General features: G+C 44.2%; 2 protein-coding genes across 5 annotated transcripts in view; one reads left to right on the top strand and one right to left on the bottom strand.

The window, feature by feature from the left end:
* Nucleotides 1–16: 16 nt before the first annotated feature.
* On the bottom strand, nt 17–12,496 carry ZC2HC1C (zinc finger C2HC-type containing 1C). The gene is made up of 3 exons (XM_081228363.1): nt 12,410–12,496; nt 10,211–11,562; nt 17–3,617 (listed from the first exon to the last, which is right to left on the bottom strand). The coding sequence occupies exons 2-3, from the start codon at nt 11,498–11,500 to the stop codon at nt 3,354–3,356; spliced, it is 1,554 nt and encodes a 517-aa protein (XP_081084489.1). The 5' UTR covers nt 11,501–11,562; nt 12,410–12,496; the 3' UTR covers nt 17–3,353.
* A 147-nt stretch (nt 12,497–12,643) lies between these two features.
* The window catches only part of LOC308614166 (acylphosphatase-1), a 44,421-nt gene continuing 35,951 nt past the window's right edge, over nt 12,644–21,113 (top strand). Inside the window, exons 1-2 of one of the 4 annotated variants that reach the window (XM_081228360.1) lie at nt 12,644–12,957; nt 18,013–18,110. In XM_081228360.1, coding sequence (XP_081084486.1) covers nt 12,795–12,957; nt 18,013–18,110 — 261 coding nt within the window. In that variant the 5' untranslated portion in view covers nt 12,644–12,794. Of the gene's footprint in view, nt 12,958–16,616; nt 16,725–16,769; nt 17,697–18,012; nt 18,111–21,113 lie in introns of those variants that run through there. The other 3 variants (XM_081228357.1, XM_081228359.1, XM_081228358.1) reach the window with 3 other exon arrangements.

Below are 21,113 nucleotides of genomic sequence, written 5' to 3'. Positions count from 1 at the left end.
AGACTCTAGGCCTTCATGAATTTTTGATTCAGTGAGTCTTTATATAAATAAATAAATAAATGGTCTTGTAACAGAAACAATGCAAGGGACATTTGCACAGAAATAATCTTTGCTTCTTGCCAGTTTCTTTTTCTTACTAATGGAATCATTTTTGCTGCTACAACTTTTCTTCCCCCCAAACTTCTAAAATATAGTGCTTAAAATGCAGAAGGAGAAAAAGATGAGCCATTAAAATAGGAAGGGTCATGTCTTGTACTTATCTCCACAGTGGGCTTTTTCAAGTGATACTGCCAGTTTATGTTTATAAAACTGTTTTCCCTCACAAAGGCTGAACTGTATTTGGTCTCCCTGGCATAGCCAAGTTGTAACTTCTCTTGGCTGAACATTTCACTAAAGTTTAGAGCAAGAGGAGACTTAACTCACGTTTCATTTGATTTTGCCGTATATTTGGAAACATTCATAATAGAACAACTCTGGTGCAAGGATGAATTATTTCAAATGAGCATCCTTGGGCCTCCAAAGAAATATTATTCATGATAGTGTCAGGGCAGAGTGGGCTGTAGTCAGGACTACGAAACAAGTTCCTTCCTGCCACAAAGCAAAAAATCATTTATTGCTTCAATGATTAACTATGGAAATAAACATGCTGATCACTAAACCTCACAGAATTACGAACATTAGGGAGAAGAACACTATATCACATCTCTGCTACCTCCTGTGTAGTTGTGAAAAGTGACTAACTGATGACCTAAAGCAAATGTAGGCCAAAGGTGCTGGGCTGCATTCAATACACTGCATATACTTTTTAACGAAGTGAGTTTCACCGTAAGATTTTTTCTCATTGCTTAACCTTTTGAACTTAAAAATTTATAGCATCTACTTGCACTAAAGGTTCTTAGATAAAGTAGTATAACACACGGACATTAACAAGCAGCATTTATTTATCCTCTTGTCATCCTCTGCTATCTAGGAAGAGATGTAGATAGAAAAAGGTTCTTCTTCCCAAAGATCCGATCAAGCTAAATTTAAAAGGCTAATAGATATTCCTGATATAATCAAAGGCCTAAACATGTTGAGATCGAAGGGAACACTATGGCACTGACTATTGTTTGTTCCTCTAGCAGCATAAGGAAGCACCCCCCACACACACATTTGTTCTCCCTGGAGGCCCCTGGTCTGTGACCTTTATAATGTCATCCAGGGGTTCTGGGCCAGGCAGACAAGGCAAATAAGTGAAGCACACCAGGCGGGGCTGTGGTGATCTGCGTGCTCCACCCCGTCTGGAAGGGGCAACTGATTCTAAACCCCACTCAGTTGGTGCTATACAGGGTTGCAGGCCCAGGGTTTCCAGAACTTCCAGTTTCTCAAAAGATGCTCCATATCCCAATTTTTTAATGTCATTATATTTTTAATACTATATCAGTCAAATAAAACATACCTGTGGGGCAAAGCAGTCCACAGGCTACCACTGTGTGACCTTGGCCACCACTCATTCTAGTCACCTATTGCTTTTACCATCAAGTGTGAAACTTAAGGTGGGTACCTCATTAAACTTGACTGGAGAATGTATATATTGGGTTAAATATCCAGTGTCTCTCTTGTGAGTTTGACCAACCAAAAAGCCCTATTATGTGATACCCCTCTTTCTTTGTAACAGTTATGAAGAGCATAAAGCAATATATGCTGTTTTTTAAAACATGATTTTTTTAGCCTAGTGTCTAGCAGCTTCACAGCTAAAGCCTTAAACCTGCATATCAAATTGGTCTGATCTGTTAGCCCAGCCACTCAGCAGAAGCTGCAGAGGAAATGGAACAAGAGTGAGTGGCCATCTGTAGTTCAGTAAATGTGGTTTTGGGGTCTGCCCAGTCCCCTTTGCCCAGGTCAGGTTAGGTGATTTTTCTCCAGTGTTTGTTTTTGGGTTTTTTTTAACATCTTTATTGGAGTATAATTGCTTTACAATGGTGTGTTAGTTTCTGCTTTATAACAAAGTGAATCAGTTATACATATACATATGTTCCCAGATCTCTTCCCTCTTGCGTCTCCCTCCCTCCCACCCTCCCTATCCCACCCCTCTAGGTGGTCACAAACCACCGAGCTGATCTCCTTGTGCCATGCGGCTGCTTCCCACTAACTATCTATTTTACGTTTGGTAGTGTATATATGTCCATGCCACTCTCTCACTTTGTCACAGCTTATCCAGTGTTTTAAACTAACAATTTGAGTGATAGTCTCAGGACAGTAATCTTACTAGTATTTCAGGTCTGTTGTGTTAGCTTCATCCTACCTGAACTGATACCTTCTCCCGCATCAGACATTACCTTATCACTTCTCCCGTTTGACAAGTCTAAGACTCACTCATTTTATTATTTGTTTAATTTTAAATTCCCCAAACCCATTTATTGAAGGCCTAATTATGAAGGTTACTTGCAGTAGGCACGATTCTGCCCAAAGAAAATTTTAGATCTGGTATCTTTTCCTTCAAAGTTTACTTTCTAGAATAGAAGTTTACTGTGATGTGATCAGCAGGGACATGTGACACCAGAACGTCCCAGGTTGCTTTGATGGTACATTTTGCTGCTTCATTTTAAAAGTCGTTAAACCAACCTGATTTGAAAGCAGAGTGCTAGCAATAGCTGAAACGGAAGTTCCTTCCTTGTTTTTTTTTCCCCTGACATATGAAATCCATTAGGAAGGAACAGCTGCAGAGACATAGTGTGCTTTCCCCCATCCCTACCCTGTAAAGTATTGTACATAAAGCTGAGGTTCCCTTTCTTACACAGTACAACGTGGGGAGGGTTTAGGACATACTGGCGCCTGAACCTTCCATACTTGTATTGACTTTTGGCCAGGACCATGTATCGGGGAGGTCATTTGCCTTACGGCAAAACTGTATTTTTTATAAGATACCATGATCCTCTGATAGCCACGAGCCAACTTCTTGCAAGAACAAGAGGCGTTAACAGAAGCCATAGACATACATGTAGAGGCAGTGGCAAGAAGGCAGAGCAAATGCAGGCACTTCACTAGCACAAACCACGATCAGGCTTGCAAGAGAGAGCTTTAATGTGGCCTACTCGCTACTCTTACGTGTCCTCACCCGTCAGTTCTTAGGGCAATAACATGAGGCACAGCAGCCGGAGGCGGTGATTTAGTGGGAAGCTGAGGCTTCCTGTTGCCTCCTGCTGCTTAGCAGTGGGTCTCTCTCTCTTCACCGACTGCAGCTCTGCAGGCAGACCTGGGAGATGTAAAAGTTTTAGTTCTTTCTGCTCTGCATCAAATTATTCTACTCCCATTTACTGCTGAAGAGAAGCAGAGCCTTCTGGACTATCGAGGAAGTTTCCACTGTTGTCTGCTCAACGGCAGTGCCTCCTTGGAGGTGGAGGGCGGTTCTTGACGGTCTTACACTTAGCAATGTGCCACTCTGCCACCTTGGGAGCAAAGTGGCGGCTACAGTGAGGACACTGAATGTAGTCTGGATTTCCTGCAGGCAGGATGGGAGGCAGGTCGGAGGGGTTTCCACCTTTGGCAATTACCTGCTGGACCTCTCGAGCCTGACGGAGGGTACGGATGAAAGATTCATGCTTCTGTTTCCAGTTGCTCTTCCGAGGAGGTTCAGCCTGTAAGTTGAAGGAAGACTGATCATTTAACTTGGTGTCTATCTCATCCCCTTCCTGAGTCTCCGTTAGAATGACAGTAAGGAAATTAAGGTCAAAGAGAACAGGAAAGAAGCAACAATGATAACTGACTTGCCAGAGTGGAGGCATTTAAACCAGGGGTCCCCAGTGCCCCCGGGGCTGCGGACTGGTTCTGGTCCACCGCCTGTTAGGAACCGGGCCACACAGGAGGAGGTGAGCGGCAGGCGAGTGAGCAAGCGAAGCTGCATCTGCTGTTCCCCCATCGCTCGCATCACCGCCTGAACCAGCCCCCTCCCACCCCATCCATGGAAGAACTGCCTTCCACAAAACCGGCCCCTGGTGCCAAAAAGTCTGGGGACCGCTGACTTAAACTAAGGGCCTGCAAAGGCGGATAGTACTGAGAGGCAAGCCGTATTGCCCAGCAGAACCCCTGGGAGGCTCAGTGCTTGGAAATACAGGTAGTGGGAAGGGGGAGGTACAGGGCGGAGAACAGGTTGGCTCCCAGGGCTCCTCTCCACCTTGCACATCCAAGTGTCCAACACTTCCAGCACCCTCTCTGGAGAAATTGAACCAGACAGGTTTCAGACTCAGGACATCCAGACACAGTGGAGAACAGGGTTAATCTAGGGGCTGAAAATGGAGATTAAGGGCAAGTGTACGCAAGGTATTGTGGAATTAACTGTCAGCTTCCTTCTCCCACTCAGCTCCCAGAGTACCAGACACAGGCACCCTCATAGGAGGCAGGAGTTCTCTGGATGCACCAAGCAGTTGAGAGAAAAGCTGAGATGCTGATTCTGAGGGACCCCAATTAAAAGGCTCACTGTTTGACAGCCCTAATATGAAAGCCCTCAGTCAACAAGCCCCACTTAAGCTTAAATATGAACGGACAGTCAGTAAAGCTCTAACAAGGAAGAGACCAAACAAGTACAGGAACACACATGCATACATGCTCAGGAAGTAGCAACAAGGCAGGTAGCAGAAGAAATTTTTTTACAAAAAATCATAATAACAAAGGAGTGTTAGAAGAGATTTTATCTTATGAAACAAGAATATATATACTATGAAAAAGGAATGAGAGAACCAGAAAGAACTATTATAAATTAATACTGCAATAGCTAAAAATAGAACTGTTGTAAAATAATGTCAGAAAAGTTACACAGAATGGGAAAAAGGATCAAGATGGAAAGTAGAAAAGATCAGAAAATCAGGAAGTCAATCTAGAAAGTCCAACACTGACTAATAGGAGTTCCAAAATCAGAAAGCATAAGGAGGAAATTATTAAAGAAGACAATAAATATTCCTAGAAATAAATATCACTACCCTTGAGATTGAAATGGCCTACCCACTATCCAACACAATCATTGTAGAATTTCAGAATAAAGAGAGAATCCTATAAGCTTTAAGAAAAAGAAAAAAAATCTATAGGTTTCATATAATGGAGCAGAAATCAAAATGGTATCAGATTTCTCAACAGTAACATTGGATGCTAAAAGCTAGTGGGAAAATGCCATAAAAGTTCTAACAGAAAATAATTTTCCAGCTAGAATTCTCTACCTGGCCGATTCATCAATCAGAAATAAAGCTATTGGGCTTCCCTGGTGGCGCAGTGGTTGGGAGTCCGCCTGCCGATGCAGGGGACACGGGTTCGTGCCCCGGTCCGGGAAGATCCCACATGCCGCGGAGCGGCTAGGCCCGTGAGCCATGGCCACTGAGCCTGCGCGTCCGGAGCCTGTGCTCCGCAACGGGAGAGGCCACAACAGTGAGAGGCCCGCGTACCGCCAAAATAAATAAATAAATAAAGCTATTATATAGATATTTTAATTCATCCCAAGACAAAAAATATGCCTCCCATGCGCCTTTCTTAATAAAGCTTCAGCAAAGCAAGGAGCAAAGCAAGAAAAAGGAAGACACAGGATGCTGGAAACAGGAGAGAAGCAGAGAGAAGTTCCAAACAACAGGTCTGCACCAGGCCTGGAGAAGAACCAGTCTGGACTGGAGCAGGAAGAAAAAGAATGGTGGGATGGAGGTTCCAGAATAAAAAAAAGTCAAACTGATAGAAAAACATGAACAGGTGTCTGATACTGGGCAGATCATTCAGGGGAAAAAAAGTAGAGTTAGGTATGTAGGAAACCAAGCAAATTAAAACATGGGTCAATTATTAACTCTGGGTGTATGTGGGCAGAGGCAGAATCTGTTCACTCGGCAGTGAACAAAATTTATGTGGGTATTATCACATACACAGCTGACTACTGGTTTAACCCAGAACTGTGATCTCACTACAATGGAAGGATAAGGGAAGGAGAAAAGTGGGAGGAGAGGGGATATGAACCCAGAGTGTCCATAAGAGGAGGTCAACAGATAATGTGCAAAATTGATAAATCAAGCAAGTAAGTTATTATATATATATCCATATTATTTAGAAATATGGAAATGCATACCAGAAGAGTCATCTATCAGAACTGCCTGTGGGAGCTAGATGAGGGGCCAGAGAGGGATGAGGCAAAATACTGTTGATCTGCATTATAGGTCACTTAGTACTACATGATTTTTAAAATGTATTCAAATACTACTCAGATGAAAGTAAAATGAATTTTAAAAAGAAGAAAAAAGAAAGCAAGCAAGTAGCTGCTTGGTGATGAATATAGGAAGAGATGTTATCAAAGGAAAAGGATCCATCAGGAAAATCTTACTGAAACAGACAAGGCAAGAGAATCAGAGTGTTAGAGATGGTATCTAGGAACCTTTAGAATTGAATTAGGGGAAAGTTCCTCAACTATATGATACTTATACTTTAATTCTTCATTGTATTGAAGTTTATTCAATTAACACTTATTAATCACAAAGCACAAAGATATAGTCTCTATGCTCAAATACATAAGGTCTAGTAGAGAGACAAGAGTATGAGTCTGCTGGAAGTTATGTGAATATTAAAGGATAAAAGAAAAATCACCTGTTCTTGCAAGTACACTGAAGGAATAACAGAGAGACACAAAGCACTCAGCTTACAAAGGCACAAAGCTTTGGAATAAAACTTGGGACAGTCCAAGGAGAGGAGTCCATCTCAATCCAGATCCTTTCTGCCTTGATGTCCTCAATGCAACATATTTCCTCAAACTAGTTTCCACAAAGCTAGGGCATCTGATCTCAGAAACCCATTTTTTTGCTTTATTGCTACCGTATTTGGGAATTTAAGAAACACAAGATTCTTTTAGGTTCTGGCCAGAAATAAACCACTATAATGGGACAGAGAATACCCAAGTGGATTATTGGGTTGACCAGAAAGAAAACAGGAAAGAACAGGAACTGATGATCATATCGTTATCTGCAAGGGCAAAATGTTGACTTCTCGTTGGAAACCGGATTTCAGGGAGATGGTCGCTAAACATGGAAAAGACTTTCTTGTAGCGATCTCCCATATTGTACTGAAAGAAATAACTAACTGCAAAAGACTTCTCTTAACAGCCACCACATAAACGTGAGTTTTTAAAGGCACCGCAAATACACAAATAAACGGTAAAGTGCTAACGGACAAGAGGTGTTAGTGTGGCAGTGGGAGGGTTGGAAGGAAATGAAAATAGAGTAACACTCTCATAGTTGACGAGACTCAGAGCTGGACGCGGCTTTGAGATCATGTGGTCTAGGCTTTTGCACATTTTGATCATTTGCATACCACTTTCACTTCATCCCCTTACTATTTTTCTTTAAATTCATGATTCCTAGAAATCAAGTGCTTACTACGTCTTACTTTTCTAATACACATTACAACTACCGAAATAAAAAATGCATGTCAGCATGCCACACTTTGAGAAACACTCATTTACAACCCCAGTGTTATAACCTTGACAAGGTGGTAGAAGCTTCACCAGACAATCTTCTCCAGATCTGACTGTCCAAATGTGCCTATGAAGTTCCCCCAAATGTATGGAAGTGTCTCAAAGTCACTTTTTACAACATTTTTCTGCAGCTAGGAATGTTCACCAAAGACGAAGTCCTCTAATCCAGCAACCCCACTTCTGAGCATATATCTGGAGAAAACCATAATTCAAAAAGATACATGCACCCCAATGTTCATAGCAGCACTATTTACAGTAGCCAAGACATGGAAGCAACCTAAATGTACATCAGCAGAGGAGTGGATAAAGAAGATGTGGTACATATACACAATGGAATATTACTCAGCTATAAAAAAAGAATGAAATAATGCCATTTGCAGCAACATGGATGGACGTGGAGATTGTCATACTAAGTGAAGTAAGTTAGACAGAGAAAGACAAATATCATATGATATCACTTATATGTGGAAGCTGAATTGGGCAATTGGGATTGACATGTATACACTGATGTGTATAAAACTGATGACTAATAAGAACCTGCAGTCTAAACAAACAAACAAACAAACAAAAAAACAATTAATACTAAACTTTCTTTGGGTTATTTGTATGGAAATATGTTAGTATAAATGTTTCAGACATTACATGAAATTTCTAAAAATCTTATATGTTCTGGTATAATGTTATAAGTCATAATTCTAGTTATTACTTTAAAATGTGTATCTCAGAAATAACTAAATTTCCTTGTCAACTGCATTATTATGAACTTCCATCAAATCTTTAACCATGGTCATTTTTAAGTCTTTGGTCATTTACAGAGAGTTCTGGGTGTACTCTGATGCTTTTGCAAAAATGTTCCTATAAAAGGGTTTCATCTTCAAGGAATTCATGGAAAAGACTCTGACAAGTACAGGTTTCTGGTAACTGACTATACTGCTGAACTGAATGAATAAGCATTTTCAGAACTCTAATGGAAAACTGATGAATTCATAAAAGTGCTAACAAAAGATCAAGATGAAAAATAAATTAATTACATGGGACTGAGTGAACTGATGAGGATGATTATAATTTTTGTGACTTTCTGTTTGAATTTAAAAAAAATCCCACAAGGACTCAGAGGCAAAAAATATACAAATCAATTTTCACTGCAAGGTAAAGGAGCTGTTACAGTGGAGGATTACTGGACTGAATGTCAATATTATGACATAGAAAAAAATATATATATATATATATATGTGTGTGTGTGTGTCATCTTGGGCATGTTACTTAACTTCTTGCCTCATATCTAAAATGGGATAGTAGTAGTATTGTTGGGAAATTATGTGAGATAGTATATGTAATCTAGAGCACTTAGAATGGTATATGGTTCAACCAAAAAAAAAAAAAAAAGGTACAAATGAGCTTGTTTCCAGAACAGAAATAGAGTCACAGACGTAGGGAACCGACTTGTGGTTGCCAGGAGGGAGTGCTGAGGGGGGAATAAATCGGGAGATGGGGATTGAGATATATACACCACTGTATATAAAATAGATAACTGGACTTCCCTGGTGGCGCAGTGGTTAAGAATCCTCCTGCCAAAAAAAAAAAAAGAATCCTCCTGCCAATGCAGGGTACATGGGTTCGGGCCCTGCTCCAGGAAGATCCCACATGCCACGAAGCAGCTAAGCCCATGCACCACAACTACTGAGCCTGTGCTCTAGAGCCCACGAGCCACAACTATTGAGCCCACGTGCCACAACTACTGAAGCCCACGTGCCTAGAGCCCGTGCTCCACAACAAGAGAAGCCACTGCAATAAGAAGCCTGCACACTGCAAGAAGAGTAGCCCCCGTTCGCCGCAACTAGAGGAAGCCCATGCGCAGCAACGAAGACCCAATGCAGCCAAAAATAAGTTTTAAAAAATAAAAATAAAAAAATAAAATAGATAACTAACAAGGACCTACTGTATAGCACAGGGAACTCTACTCAATATTCTGTGATGACCTATGTGGGAAAAGAAACTAAAAAAGAGTGGATATATATTTATATACGTATAACTGATTCACTTTGCTGTACACCTGAAACTAACACAACATTGTAAATCAACTATACCCCAATAAAAATTATTTAAAAAAATTTAAAAAGTCCTCTAACTTTAAGGTGTTTATGCTCTAAATGGGGAGAAAAAGAATTCCAAACAATTGTGTTTCATGTATTTACTAAGAAGGTATATCAAAATTAGCCAATCTTGAAAAAATAGATACAGTTATAGGAGTGGTAGCAAGTCCTAATCTTGGGAGGTGGCAGAATATATTGCAGAGAGCGAAGAATTCTCTCAGGGTAGTGAAATGCTTCATAATATTTTTCTTTATATTTTTCATTCTCTTAAATTTTCTAAAGTAAGTGTTTATTACTTTTATAATCAAAAGGACATATTTTTTAAGTCTAGATTTTTGGAGTCATTCTGACCCAGATTTATATGCTGACTGTCATTTAAGACTGTTTGTGATCTCAAGCAAGTTAACCTCTCTGACACTTGATTTTTGAACTGATAAAAGATAATTGAAATCTTCACAGGGTTGTGGTGAGGATCATATGAAAAGCTCCCATCACTGTGACTGGCACACAGTAGTAATCAATAAATCAAACGTTAATTCTCACTTTCTCCCCATATAACACATGAAATTTTTTTAAAGAAAATGGATGAGTATATAACAGGCTCTTAAAATGATCCCCACTCAAGGCAAATCCATAAGGCCCTTGTTACCTTGACTGAGGCTGGTCCCTTCCAGTTCAAGTACTGCTCTAGTTCTGTGCCCTTGGCCCGGGCCCTGGAGGAATCAAACACTTTCCTCTTGGAACTCTGCATCCTGCGGCAGACGTTGGAGTGTCTCTCCAGCCTGAGCAAGAGAAACTTTCGGCCACAGTGGCTGCACTCGCCCAGTTCTGGCTCTTCAGTGGAACAGCTGGAGCCCGAGGAGTGTGGTGCCCTAGACGAGCTAGAATTGCTGGTGGACCTCCGCAAAGCACTGAGTGGCGCTTCTGCAGCTTGAGAAAACGTCTCCTTCCATCGCGCTGAGACTCGGTCTCGGATGTTGTTACTGCTTGCCGCCAGTCTTTCCCTTTTGAGCTTCTGAACTCCATAATCAGAGAACTGGAATGGACTAGAACTTTCTTGAGACCATCCCCAAGTTTCATCCTCTCCTGTGTCTCTACTGACACAGACCTCCTCAGACATGAATTCTGGGGAGAAGATAGGTTTGTATGTGGTATTGCCATTGCCTTTAGCTCTCCTCCCGGGGAGTCCCATTCTCTGTAGCTCTCTTTTTTCATTTTCCTCAGCCTGTTCTTTTTCCTTCTGGATCCTTCTGAGTTCCTCCTCTGTCTTCTTCAGCTTTTCCCTCAGAAGAGTCTCTTTTCTGCGGATTTCCGCCTCTAAACTCTCCCCTGCAGCTTCTAGCCTTTGGATCTGCAACCACTCCATCCTGTTGGGGTTTGCCATGACCCTGTCCTCCTGACTGGCAGCAACTGTACCAACCACAGATGAATTCACCCAGTTCCTTGAACCAAAGCTACTGTATGAAAACTTTCTTGGCTCAGGGGGTCTTGGAGAGGCATTCTGGTCCCCTTCAGTGCCAGCCTCACCTGTACTATGGGGCTTCCGATGAAACACAGGTTTCAGTGGGTATGCCCGGTCCACCCCAACTCGCTTCTTTGTAAAGGGGATGAATTCCTGGTTATTTGCTTTGGGATACCGGGACTGAGGGCCTGGTGAGTAAAACAAACACTTTGCTTGGCCCTGGGGATTGCTTCTTGAATCTTGCTGGCTGATTCCTGCATAGCGGGGATAGGAGTAGCTCCGGTCTTTCGCGCAGGTGTTCCATTTGGGGTGAGTGTAGAGATTATCCAGCGTCAGCTCTTGGTTGCTCAAAAGCTTCTGCTGGAAATTGTTCCTCGGGTGCCCCACAGAGGACCGCTGAGAAGAGTCACCTTTTTCAGAGGGGTCTTGCTTAGCTGAGTGGAGCTCTGGAGCTTCCGTTTTATTATGTGGGAGCATAATGCCCACAGGCAGAGGCAGTGCCAACTGGAGACCAGCCGTTCAGGGCATGGACTGAAAGCCTAGGGGAGATTTAAACCAGACATATGTGAGGAGTTTGTCTGAGGTTCACCTCGGCTGCTAAAGTAAACTGTTTCTACATTTGTCCTACCCACATTTTCCCTTAGACTTCTTAGGGACAGTGGTGCTGGGTCTGCCAGAGCTTTCATTCAATAAGCATTTGGTGAACACTTATTATGTCTTGCGGGTGCTTATTAGGTCCTGAGGATAGAAAAAGGAATGTGATACAGGTGTTCCTGTCACCTGGCTTTCCTTTGTATCGGTACCAGCCTCTGCCATACACAGCATACTCTGTAGCAGGTGGAAAGAGCTATTGGATTGAAAGTCAGTTTTTAGGCCTGTGACACAGGACAAGCAGCTTCCCCTCGCTGGCTCCAGTTTCTTCACCTGTAAACTGAGGGGTTCTCTCAGAGTTACAGGACTCGAACTTAGGGACCTTAGGACTCCGAGTCTAGCCCCATCATTTTATAGGTGAGAAAACTGCGGCCCATTGCTAAGTGACTGGCACAAAGAGCTCTCGGGGCTTCCCTCCTGCTGGAACAATGCTTGACCCCAAAGAGCACAGCTGCTGCCGCTCAGGGCCTGCAGCAGGTGCCTGGCTGGCAAACCCTCACCCAAGGAGTCCCCGCGGCACAGACGGCAGGTCTGTAATCTGAGAGGAGGGGACCACCTGATCTGGCCGCCGCGGGTTTTAGATCCGGAACGCCCAAGTCGCATTCTGTCCTGGAGGGCTCAGCCGGGAAGCCTCTACTGGAGACTCCGTTTTGGGGACAAGCCCTCGCTCTTCAGTCTGTCGGGCCCTTGGGAGGTCAAGGTGCTGACCCCATGTCTTCCCGCCCTTCTGCGTACCTGAGGCTCTCGTGGACAGCTCCTGCTCAGGGCAAACCCCAGGACTCTGCTTTTCCCGACCACGAACCCTCCCTCCACCGACAGCCGCGCAGGCGCTCTCAGCTGGCCTCTGTTTTTCCCGTTGCCTGGAGACGGGAGAGCGTGGGCGCCCAGCCCCTCCTTGCCGCGAATTCCGCGGTGGGTGGGCGGGTGAGGCGTGCGCAAGCGCAGTCCGCACACCACCGGGCGCCGCCCCGGGCGCGGGCGCGGTCGACCAGAGTGTCGCCTGACCCGGTGTCCCGCCAACTCTGCAGCTCCGTCCAGCTCTGCCCTTAGGGGACGGGGGAATGGGGTGGGAGAGGCTTTTCTGGGGCTCCATCAAAGAGCTTGGATTTTTCTCAGAGCGATGGTCTCAGATCCTGGGGTGTGCCCTTCTCTGGCAAAAGACGGAGCGCCTAGATGTGCCCTCAAGTCATTCTGCCGCAGGATTCCGGTGTCTGCCCCCTTAGCGGGAGTGGGCCTGCTGATAGCCTTTCTTAGCACGTTCGGCTGCCTTGTACGGGCCCCAGGTACGGCTGTATGCTATCTCTCCATGCTTTTCCTCGCAAATAGTTTGGAGCTTGCGTCAAATTTTAGCAACTCGGCTAGGTTTTGCTACGCAGAAGGGGGGAAGTTTTTGTAGCCAATGTAATTATTTTGATATAATGTTTTACTCTCACGTGGTAACTCTGGCCCTCTCTTAGGGCCCAAGAATGACTCAGACAAGTGTAATGATAATAAAGTTAACTACCAGATCGAAAATGCTCAGTATAACCTGGTTTCAACACTAAAGATACTCCATAACTTGCTAACATCAGAAGAGAGTTTATTTGTCTTCATACTTCAGTTCATTTGTGTAAGCTGTTTGGAACAGGCAGCTTACTTTTTTCCCTGTAACTACTTAAAAGATTCATGCACATGGAAAATAATATAGACAGCAGTGGTCGGTGTTAATACTTCAACATATCATAATACAGCTTTTACAAGTTATAAAGAAATGCCTTGGTGGTGCTCCAAGGCAGTCCTTTTATGCCTTGTTTTCTTTCCTAGTTGACTCTCCACTGCCTTCTCTATGTATGCATTTTCAGACATTTCCCACTCTTGTCAAGGTCCCAATTATCTCAGCATGGGGCTTGCCTGTCATCAATTCCAGAAGCTCGCCTCCAGCCTGGCAGAATTTCCCAGGGTGCCTCCCTCCATCTTGACTTCTTTCCCTCTTGTTTATGAGGAAGAAGAATCTTTGTCTTTCCTTGAGTTCTCTTGACTTAGTCCCTTTCAGTACCCTCCAGGAATTGACTCACTTTACCCCTGCATCTTGTTAACTTCAAGTTATATCTATCCACACACTCTTCTGTGGTTTTAAAATATGCTTAACTTTGCCCTGCACAAAAAGCCTCATTTCCCTTGACCACACCTTTCACCTTAGGGTCCCATTCCTTTCTCCTCTTCTTTTTTATTTTTTTGCGGTACGCGGGCCTCTCACTGTGGCCTCTCCCGTTGCGGAGCACAGGCTCCGGACGCGCAGGCTCAGCGGTCATGGCTCACAGGCCCAGCTGCTCCGCGGCACGTGGGATCTTCCCGGACCGGGGCACGAACCCGTGTCCCCTGCATCGGCAGGCGGACTCTCAACCACTGCGCCACCAGGGAAGCCCTCTTCTCCACTTCTTAATAGAAAACTTTACATTTCCTGCCCCCACTTCCTCAACTCCCCCTCACTGTCCAGTCCATTGTGGTCTGGTTCCCCTCTGTCCGCTTTATTTAACTGCTAGGCTACCAGTGACCTTCCAATGACCCTAAAGACAAAAGCTGCTATTTCTTCAGCCTACTCATTTGACATTGATTTTTCTCTCCGTTGGAACTCTCTTCTCACTTGCTTCTGTGTGCCCTCTTGGTTTCTTCTTTCATGTCCTTGCATTTATGTCTTTTCCTCACCTGCCCCCCAAATGTAGGTGTTCTCCAAGGCCCTCGTATTTCTCATATAAATGTAGTTTCAGACATTCTCTTCCTTAATGATTTCAGCCAAATGCTGAAATTTCAGGTCTCACCTATGTTTAAATGATATCTAGCTTAGTTCTCTCTCCTTAATTACGGACTCAACTTTCCAAATTCCCATGTAGCACTTGCACATGAATGTTCCTCAGGAACCACAAACTCAATATGACAGAAAACGAAGTTGTGATCACCTCCGCATTCCCCAATCTGCCTCTCCAGTGTTCCCTCTCATGCTGAAAGCATCAGTCATCTTCTCCTCCTCCCACTTTGTCACCCCCTCTCTCTAACTGGTCAGCAGGCTCTGTTGAAGTTACTCTGCAATGTCTCTTGTATATGTCCCCTCCTTTACATTTCTACAACCCTAGGTGAGTTTCTCCCTCACTTCTCACTGGGATGGCACCACTCTCCTAACTGCTATTCATCTGCTCCCCAAACCTAACCTTCTGGCTGCTGCCAGAATAATTATCCTGAATACTTCTGACCCCATAATTCTCCTACCCAGTGGCTTCCTCTTTACCTGTAGGATAAAGTTGAAATGTGTGACTTAGCATGGTAGTTCAGCTTGCCAGATTAGGTCCAGCCTACCTTTCCAGTCTTGCCTCCCCAGAGGCTAGCCCAGGGCATCTGAACCTTGGCTGTGCTTTAGGACTACCTGGAAAGCAATTTCTGGCAGTGAGGCCTGGGTATCAGTATTTTACAAAGCTTTCTCCAAGGTCCTAATGTGCAGCCAGGGTTGAGAAACCCTGGTCCAGCCACACCTGACTACTTGCACTTTCTTACCTCAGTGGCCTTACTCCAAGCTCCACGTACTGGTAGGTGGCGGAGCATAGCATTCATGGGAGTAGGTTCTGTACTCAGACTGCTTGGAACTAAATCCCAGCTCCATCACTTACTGCTTGTGGTTGTGTAACCTTGGGTAATATGCTGGTTTCTCCAAGAATGCTTTCCCAGCCTTCCCAGCCAGAATGAATCTCTTTGCTCCTTTGTGTTCTCATAATATTTTCCGTCCTTGTTATAGCACAGGGCTGGCTCATGATGAGCTCTCAGTGGATGCTTGTGGAATTGAATTAGTATGTTGTGCATTATATTGTCATCATTTGCATGTGTATTTGTCCCTTACACTAAATAAAAAACTCTTTGAGGGCAAAGATTATATACCATTCATCTTTGTATATCCTGCAGTGTATATACATAGTAGATACTCAATAGGTTAATTCTACAGAGAAACTAGTTTTTAAAAAATAAATTTTAAATAACATCAGCCAGTTACTCTGTTCAGCATTATTTTCAAATATTACCAAGCGTAACAATTCAGTTCAGCTTCCCACCCCACTCCCACCCCAACGCCAGCACTGAGGTTATATGATTCTCCAGGATCTGGATCCTCACTTTGTAGTGGGGAACTGATGGAATAATGGATCTCCATGGCTTCCATTGCAAATCCATCTCACCTTGCCAAGTCTGCCAACCTGGTATATTCACAAATGGAACCTTATGTTATGAAGGGATGTAAGGTACACAAGCACTCCAAAGAGCAACAATAAACACCACAGTTTTCCTTCATACAAAGACATAAATGCAAGGACATGAAAGAAGAAACCAAGAAGGCACACAGAAGGCACCACAATCTTCATACACAATCAAATGCCTTCAAGGTGACCCTACTTTTTTTTTTTTTTTTTTTTCGGTACGCGGGCCTCTCACTGCTGTGGCCTCTCCCGTTGCGGAGCACAGGATCCGGACGCGCAGGCTCAGTGGCCATGGTTCACGGGCCCATCCGCTCCGCGGCATGTGGGATCTTCCCAGATCGGGGCACGAACCCGTGTCCCCTGCATCGGCAGGCGGACTCTCAACCACTGCGCCACCAGGGAAGCCCCCTACTTTTTTTTAAATTAATTTTTATTGGAGTATAGTTGCTTTACAGTTTTGTGTTAATTTCTACTGTACAGCAAAATGAATCAACTATACATATACATATGTCCCCTCTTTTTTGGATTTCCTTCCCATTTAGGTCACCACAGTGCATTAAGTAGAGTTCCCTGTGCTATACAGTATGTTCTCATTAGTTATCTATAAGGTGACCCTATTTTTTTTTGTTGTTGTTGTTGTTGCAGTACGCGGGCCTCTCACTGCTGTGGCCTCTCCCGTTGCGGAGCACAGGCTCCGGATGCGCAGGCTCAGCGGCCATGGCTCACGGGCCTAGCCGCTCCGCGGCATGTGGGATCCTCCCGGACCAGGGCACAAACCCGTGTTCTCTGCATCGACAGGCGGACTCTCAACCACTGCGCCACCAGGGAAGCCCAAGGTGACCCTGTTTTTAACAATCATCACCCACAACTCCCCTTGACAATTCCCTTCTCCCAAAAGAAATTCATGCAACTTGGTCACTTGGCTTAGATTGACTGATTTAGTTGTGATTATGGGTTATTTTGCTTGTGCTTGTGATTGATGGATTGATTGCTTTAGATAAGCATTGTTTGTAGTTTTCTTAGTAAGGTAGACTCTGGTGGGCCGCTTCCAGAATCACAGAGGGAGAAATAACCTCCACTGGGACCTCCTACACACTCATCTCCACTGCTACCCATTCCAGACTTAGGCATGACTCAGAATTGGAGGAGAACTGAGAAAAAGGGCAGAAAAGTTGTATGTCTTCTATTTAATTTGTTTGTTTGTTTATGATGTTTAGTGTTTATCATCTGTCTCCAGAATTTAATCTCCTCCGGTCCAGGGATCCTTTTTGTTCATTAACGTATGTCAACCACTTAGAAATGTGCCTGGCACACAGAGGCTCTCAGTAAATATTTACAGAATGATTGGATTTATCTCAATTGTTTCTTCGTCTTTGTCTTGATCCCCGCGAGAAAATGAAAAAAGGCGTGCGCTTAGTGACCGAGGTGGGGTGAGGGCTCGCCTGCAGAATCGTAGCCGAGACCCTGGACAGATCCCGCCCACTCGCCAATCGGAGGCTCTGGAGCTACTAGACACTGGCGTCCCGCAATCCCACCCTCTGGGCGGGCTCTGGGCTGAGCGCGCCGTACGTGATTGGCCGGCGGAGATGATGGGCATGAGAGACAGCGAAGGAGGAGCCGCGTTCTAAGCTACTGGGCGCGGCGGATACGCAACCGGGGGAACCGTTGGCCTGGTGGTCTCCGGGGTAGTCCACCGGAGAGGAGGACGAGGAGAGTGAGTCTGGGGCAGGGCCCCGGGGCGTGCTCATCAGTTCCATTAGCCCTAAAATATTAATAGGAGGGCATTCTGGTGGGAGCGCGGAAGCCAGGTTCGCGTGGGAAGAGGGAGGGATGGAGAGGGTGCGGGACCGGGGATGGGTTAGGGAGGTAACTGGATAAGCTGGTAATTGCCCCAAAAGAGGCCTCTGAGGGCTCCCTTGCCCGGGTGTCTTCCTATTAACTTCACACACCCGCGCTTACACGTGACCGCTTACTTACTCCGAAGTACTGGCACCTTAAGGTCAGGGAGAGGTCACAGTGGTTAACGATGGAGAGGTGTGTGTGTGACCCTTTCTGCCTCAGGATTGGGGCCCCGGGAATAGGATAATGAGTCCTTTACTTTTCTGCTTTCATGGTCTCTGACAGGTCTGAGCGTGAGTATGGCAGAAGGGGACACCCTGATGTCAGTGGATTATGAAGTTTTTGGGAAAGTGCAAGGTGTGTTTTTCCGCAAGTACACTCAGGTATGTGGCTTACAGGATTTGGGGACATACCTAGGTTATGAGGATGGGAACAAGAGACATGTTCCTGAAAAATATGCATTGGAGAAGCTTTCTGTTTGGTAGCTGGATGGCAAAGAGGTGGTTTGTAAAACAATGGGTATGAAAATGCTTTGCAGTGGGTAAAACACAATGCAAATGGAAAATTTGTCTACTGTTATTATTGGTCTTTTCTAACAGTGGTACTTGAGTACCTAGACACATATGGATGAGCTTCTCTTTTCCAAAGGGGAATAAAGGGCTTCCCCAGTTCTCCCTGTTGTGGCATCATCAAACCAAGTCACAATTCTTGTAGGAAAGTTAACATTGATCAAAGAGATGGAATTTAAGTGAACTTGTGACATTTAATTGCTTCCTCTGCAGCTGCTGCATTTTCTTCAGACCTCTTTCCTTTTTCAACCTCTCCCATTCCCCTATGTAATTCCTTCCCGCTCATTTTAGCTTTTTTTTTTTTTTTAACATTTTAACCTTCCTTAACGTTTTTCTTTTTTTAAAAAAATTAATTGATTAATTTATTTGTGGCTGTGTTGGGTTTTCGTTTCTGTGCGAGGGCTTTCTCTAGTTGTGGCAAGCGGAGGCCACTCTTCATTGCGGTGCCCGGGCCTCTCACTATCGCGGCCCTCTCACTATCGCGGCCCTCTCACTATCGCGGCCTCTCTTGTTGCGGAGCACAAGCTCCAGACGCGCAGGCTCAGTACCTGTGGCACACGGGCCTAGTTGCTCCGCGGCATGTGGGATCTTCCCAGACCAGGGTTCAAACCCGCGTCCCCTGCATTGGCAGGTAGATTCTCAACCACTGCGCCACCAGGGAGGCCCTCATTTTAGCTTTTAAAGAACAATTACCTTTTCCAGGTGATGCTTTTGTAATGAAAATACTTTATCCATTCCAGGGTAAGTAATGGTAACATTGAACATGGAGCCTGGTATTCCTATTTGATATTAGGGAGTAGTTGAGGGGATGAACAAACTATTGACAGCTTCTGTCTTAATATCACTAATCCTCCCTCAATGGGCACACACAGATGCAATCTCAGTTTGCCTTCTATCTTCTATAGAGGGGTATCAGGCTATTGCCTTCCCAATGTATCTCCAACCCCAAAGATACTGAGTTAAGACTGCAGAACTTGCCAAGTGTCACATTCCTGGGACTGTGGTACTTAAAATTCAAACCTGAATCTTTGAAATATGAATGTTAAATATCACTACCTCTTTTTCCAATTACTTGCAAATCATTTCCTCCTGTTTCATTCTCATATATGAAGTGCCTATTGGAAAAAAAGAACTACTGAAAGTCATAGCAAGAGCTATGTTCCAATTAGCCTTGCTACCAATTATGTATGGTAAGTTCCTGTGATTTAGTAAATGGAGGTGGCAGCCTCAAAGATTAATTAAAGTTGTTGAGCAAAAAGGACCAGATGGCAGTATACTCCATCTTTCTCTACTGCGCCTCCCACCCCTCAATTTAAAGAGAGAATAAAAGAATGCAGAAAAACAAATATTGATTTGGAAAACTGCAAGGAAAATGTCATCCTTTTTTCCCCTTAATTAGACCTGTGGTTTATTCTTGACTACTTACAATCATTTTATTATATATGTTCATTTTAACAGTTATTTTGTTTTGCTACAGTCTTTTTATGTGTTGATATCATCTAGCCTCTTAATTAAATTCCATCACTCCTAGAATGAGAATACTTGAAGGGATTTTTTTTAAAAGTTGGAATATAATTCACATTCCATAAAATTCACCCTTTTGGGACTTCCCTGGTGGTCCAGTGGTTAAGAATCCACCTTCCAATGCAGGAGACATGGGTTCGATCCCTGGTCAGGGAACTAAGATCCCGGGGCAACTAAGCCCACTCGCCGCAACTACTCAGCCTGTGCACCACAACTACAGAGCCCACGTGCTCTGGAGCCCGCACACCACAACTAGAGAGAAGCCCGCGCACCACAACTAGAGCCCCTGCGCTGCAACGAAGATCCCGCTTAAGGCAACTAAGACCTAACGTAGCCAAAAATAAATAAATAAATAAATTAATTAATTAAATATTTTTAAAAATTCACCCTTTTAAAGTGTATAATACAGGTCTTCCCTGGTGGTGCAGTGGTTAAGAATCCGCCTGCCGGTGCAGGGGACACAGGTTCGAGCCCTGGTCCGGGAAGATCCCACATGCCGCAGAGCAACTAAGCCCGTGCGCTGCAACTACTGAGGCTGTGCTCTAGAGCCTGCGAGCCACAACTACCAAACCCCGCATGCCTAGAGCCCGTGCTCCACAACAGGAGAAGCCACTGCAATGAGAAGCCTGCACACCACAATGAAGAGCAGCCCCTGCTCGCTGCAACTAGAGAAAGCCCAAATGCAGGACCAAAGACCCAATGCAGCCAAAAAAATAAATAAATAATTTTTTAAGGGTATAATACAGTGTTTTTTTAGCATTCATAAAGATGTACACTAATTCCAGAACATTTTATCACCCCAGAAAGAAACCCCACACCCATTAGCACTCACTCTTCATCCCCCCAGCCCCTGGCAACCACTAAGCTCATTTCTATCTCTATGGATTTGCCTATTCTGGACATTTAATGTAAATGGAATCATACAATATGTGGCCTTTTGTGTTTGGCTTCTTTCACTTGACATGTTTTCAAGATTTATCCATGTTGTAGCTTATATCAGTACTTCATTTCTTTTTATGGCTGGGTAATATTCCATTGTATGGGGAATTCCCTGGCGGTCCAGCGGTTAGGACTCGGCGCTTTCACTGCCAGGGCCTGGGTTCAATCCCTGGTTGGGGAACTAAGATCCCACAAGCCTTGCAGTGTGGCCAAATAAATAAATAAATAAATAAATAATTGTTTAAAAAAATATTCCACTGTATGGATATAATACATTGTATATATCCAATCATCAATTCATGGACATTTAGGTTGTTTCTACTTTTTATCTGTTATAAATAATGATGCTGTGAA

The sequence above is a fragment of the Mesoplodon bidens genome (assembly GCF_964165515.1).
Source record: "Mesoplodon bidens genome assembly, chromosome: 3".
Classification (NCBI taxonomy): domain Eukaryota; kingdom Metazoa; phylum Chordata; class Mammalia; order Artiodactyla; family Ziphiidae; genus Mesoplodon; species Mesoplodon bidens.
This window is presented reverse-complemented; position numbering and strand designations above follow the sequence as displayed.

What these genes read in the sequence shown, in the direction of transcription:
- ZC2HC1C (XM_081228363.1), bottom strand. Translation starts at nt 11,500, where the DNA reads ATGCTCCCACATAATAAAACGGAAGCTCCAGAGCTCCACTCAGCTAAG. An exon ending in AGGGACCAGCCTCAGTCAAG is followed by an intron (nt 3,618 to 10,210) that starts GTAACAAGGGCC and finishes TTCAACTTACAG; the next exon opens with GCTGAACCTCCTCGGAAGAG.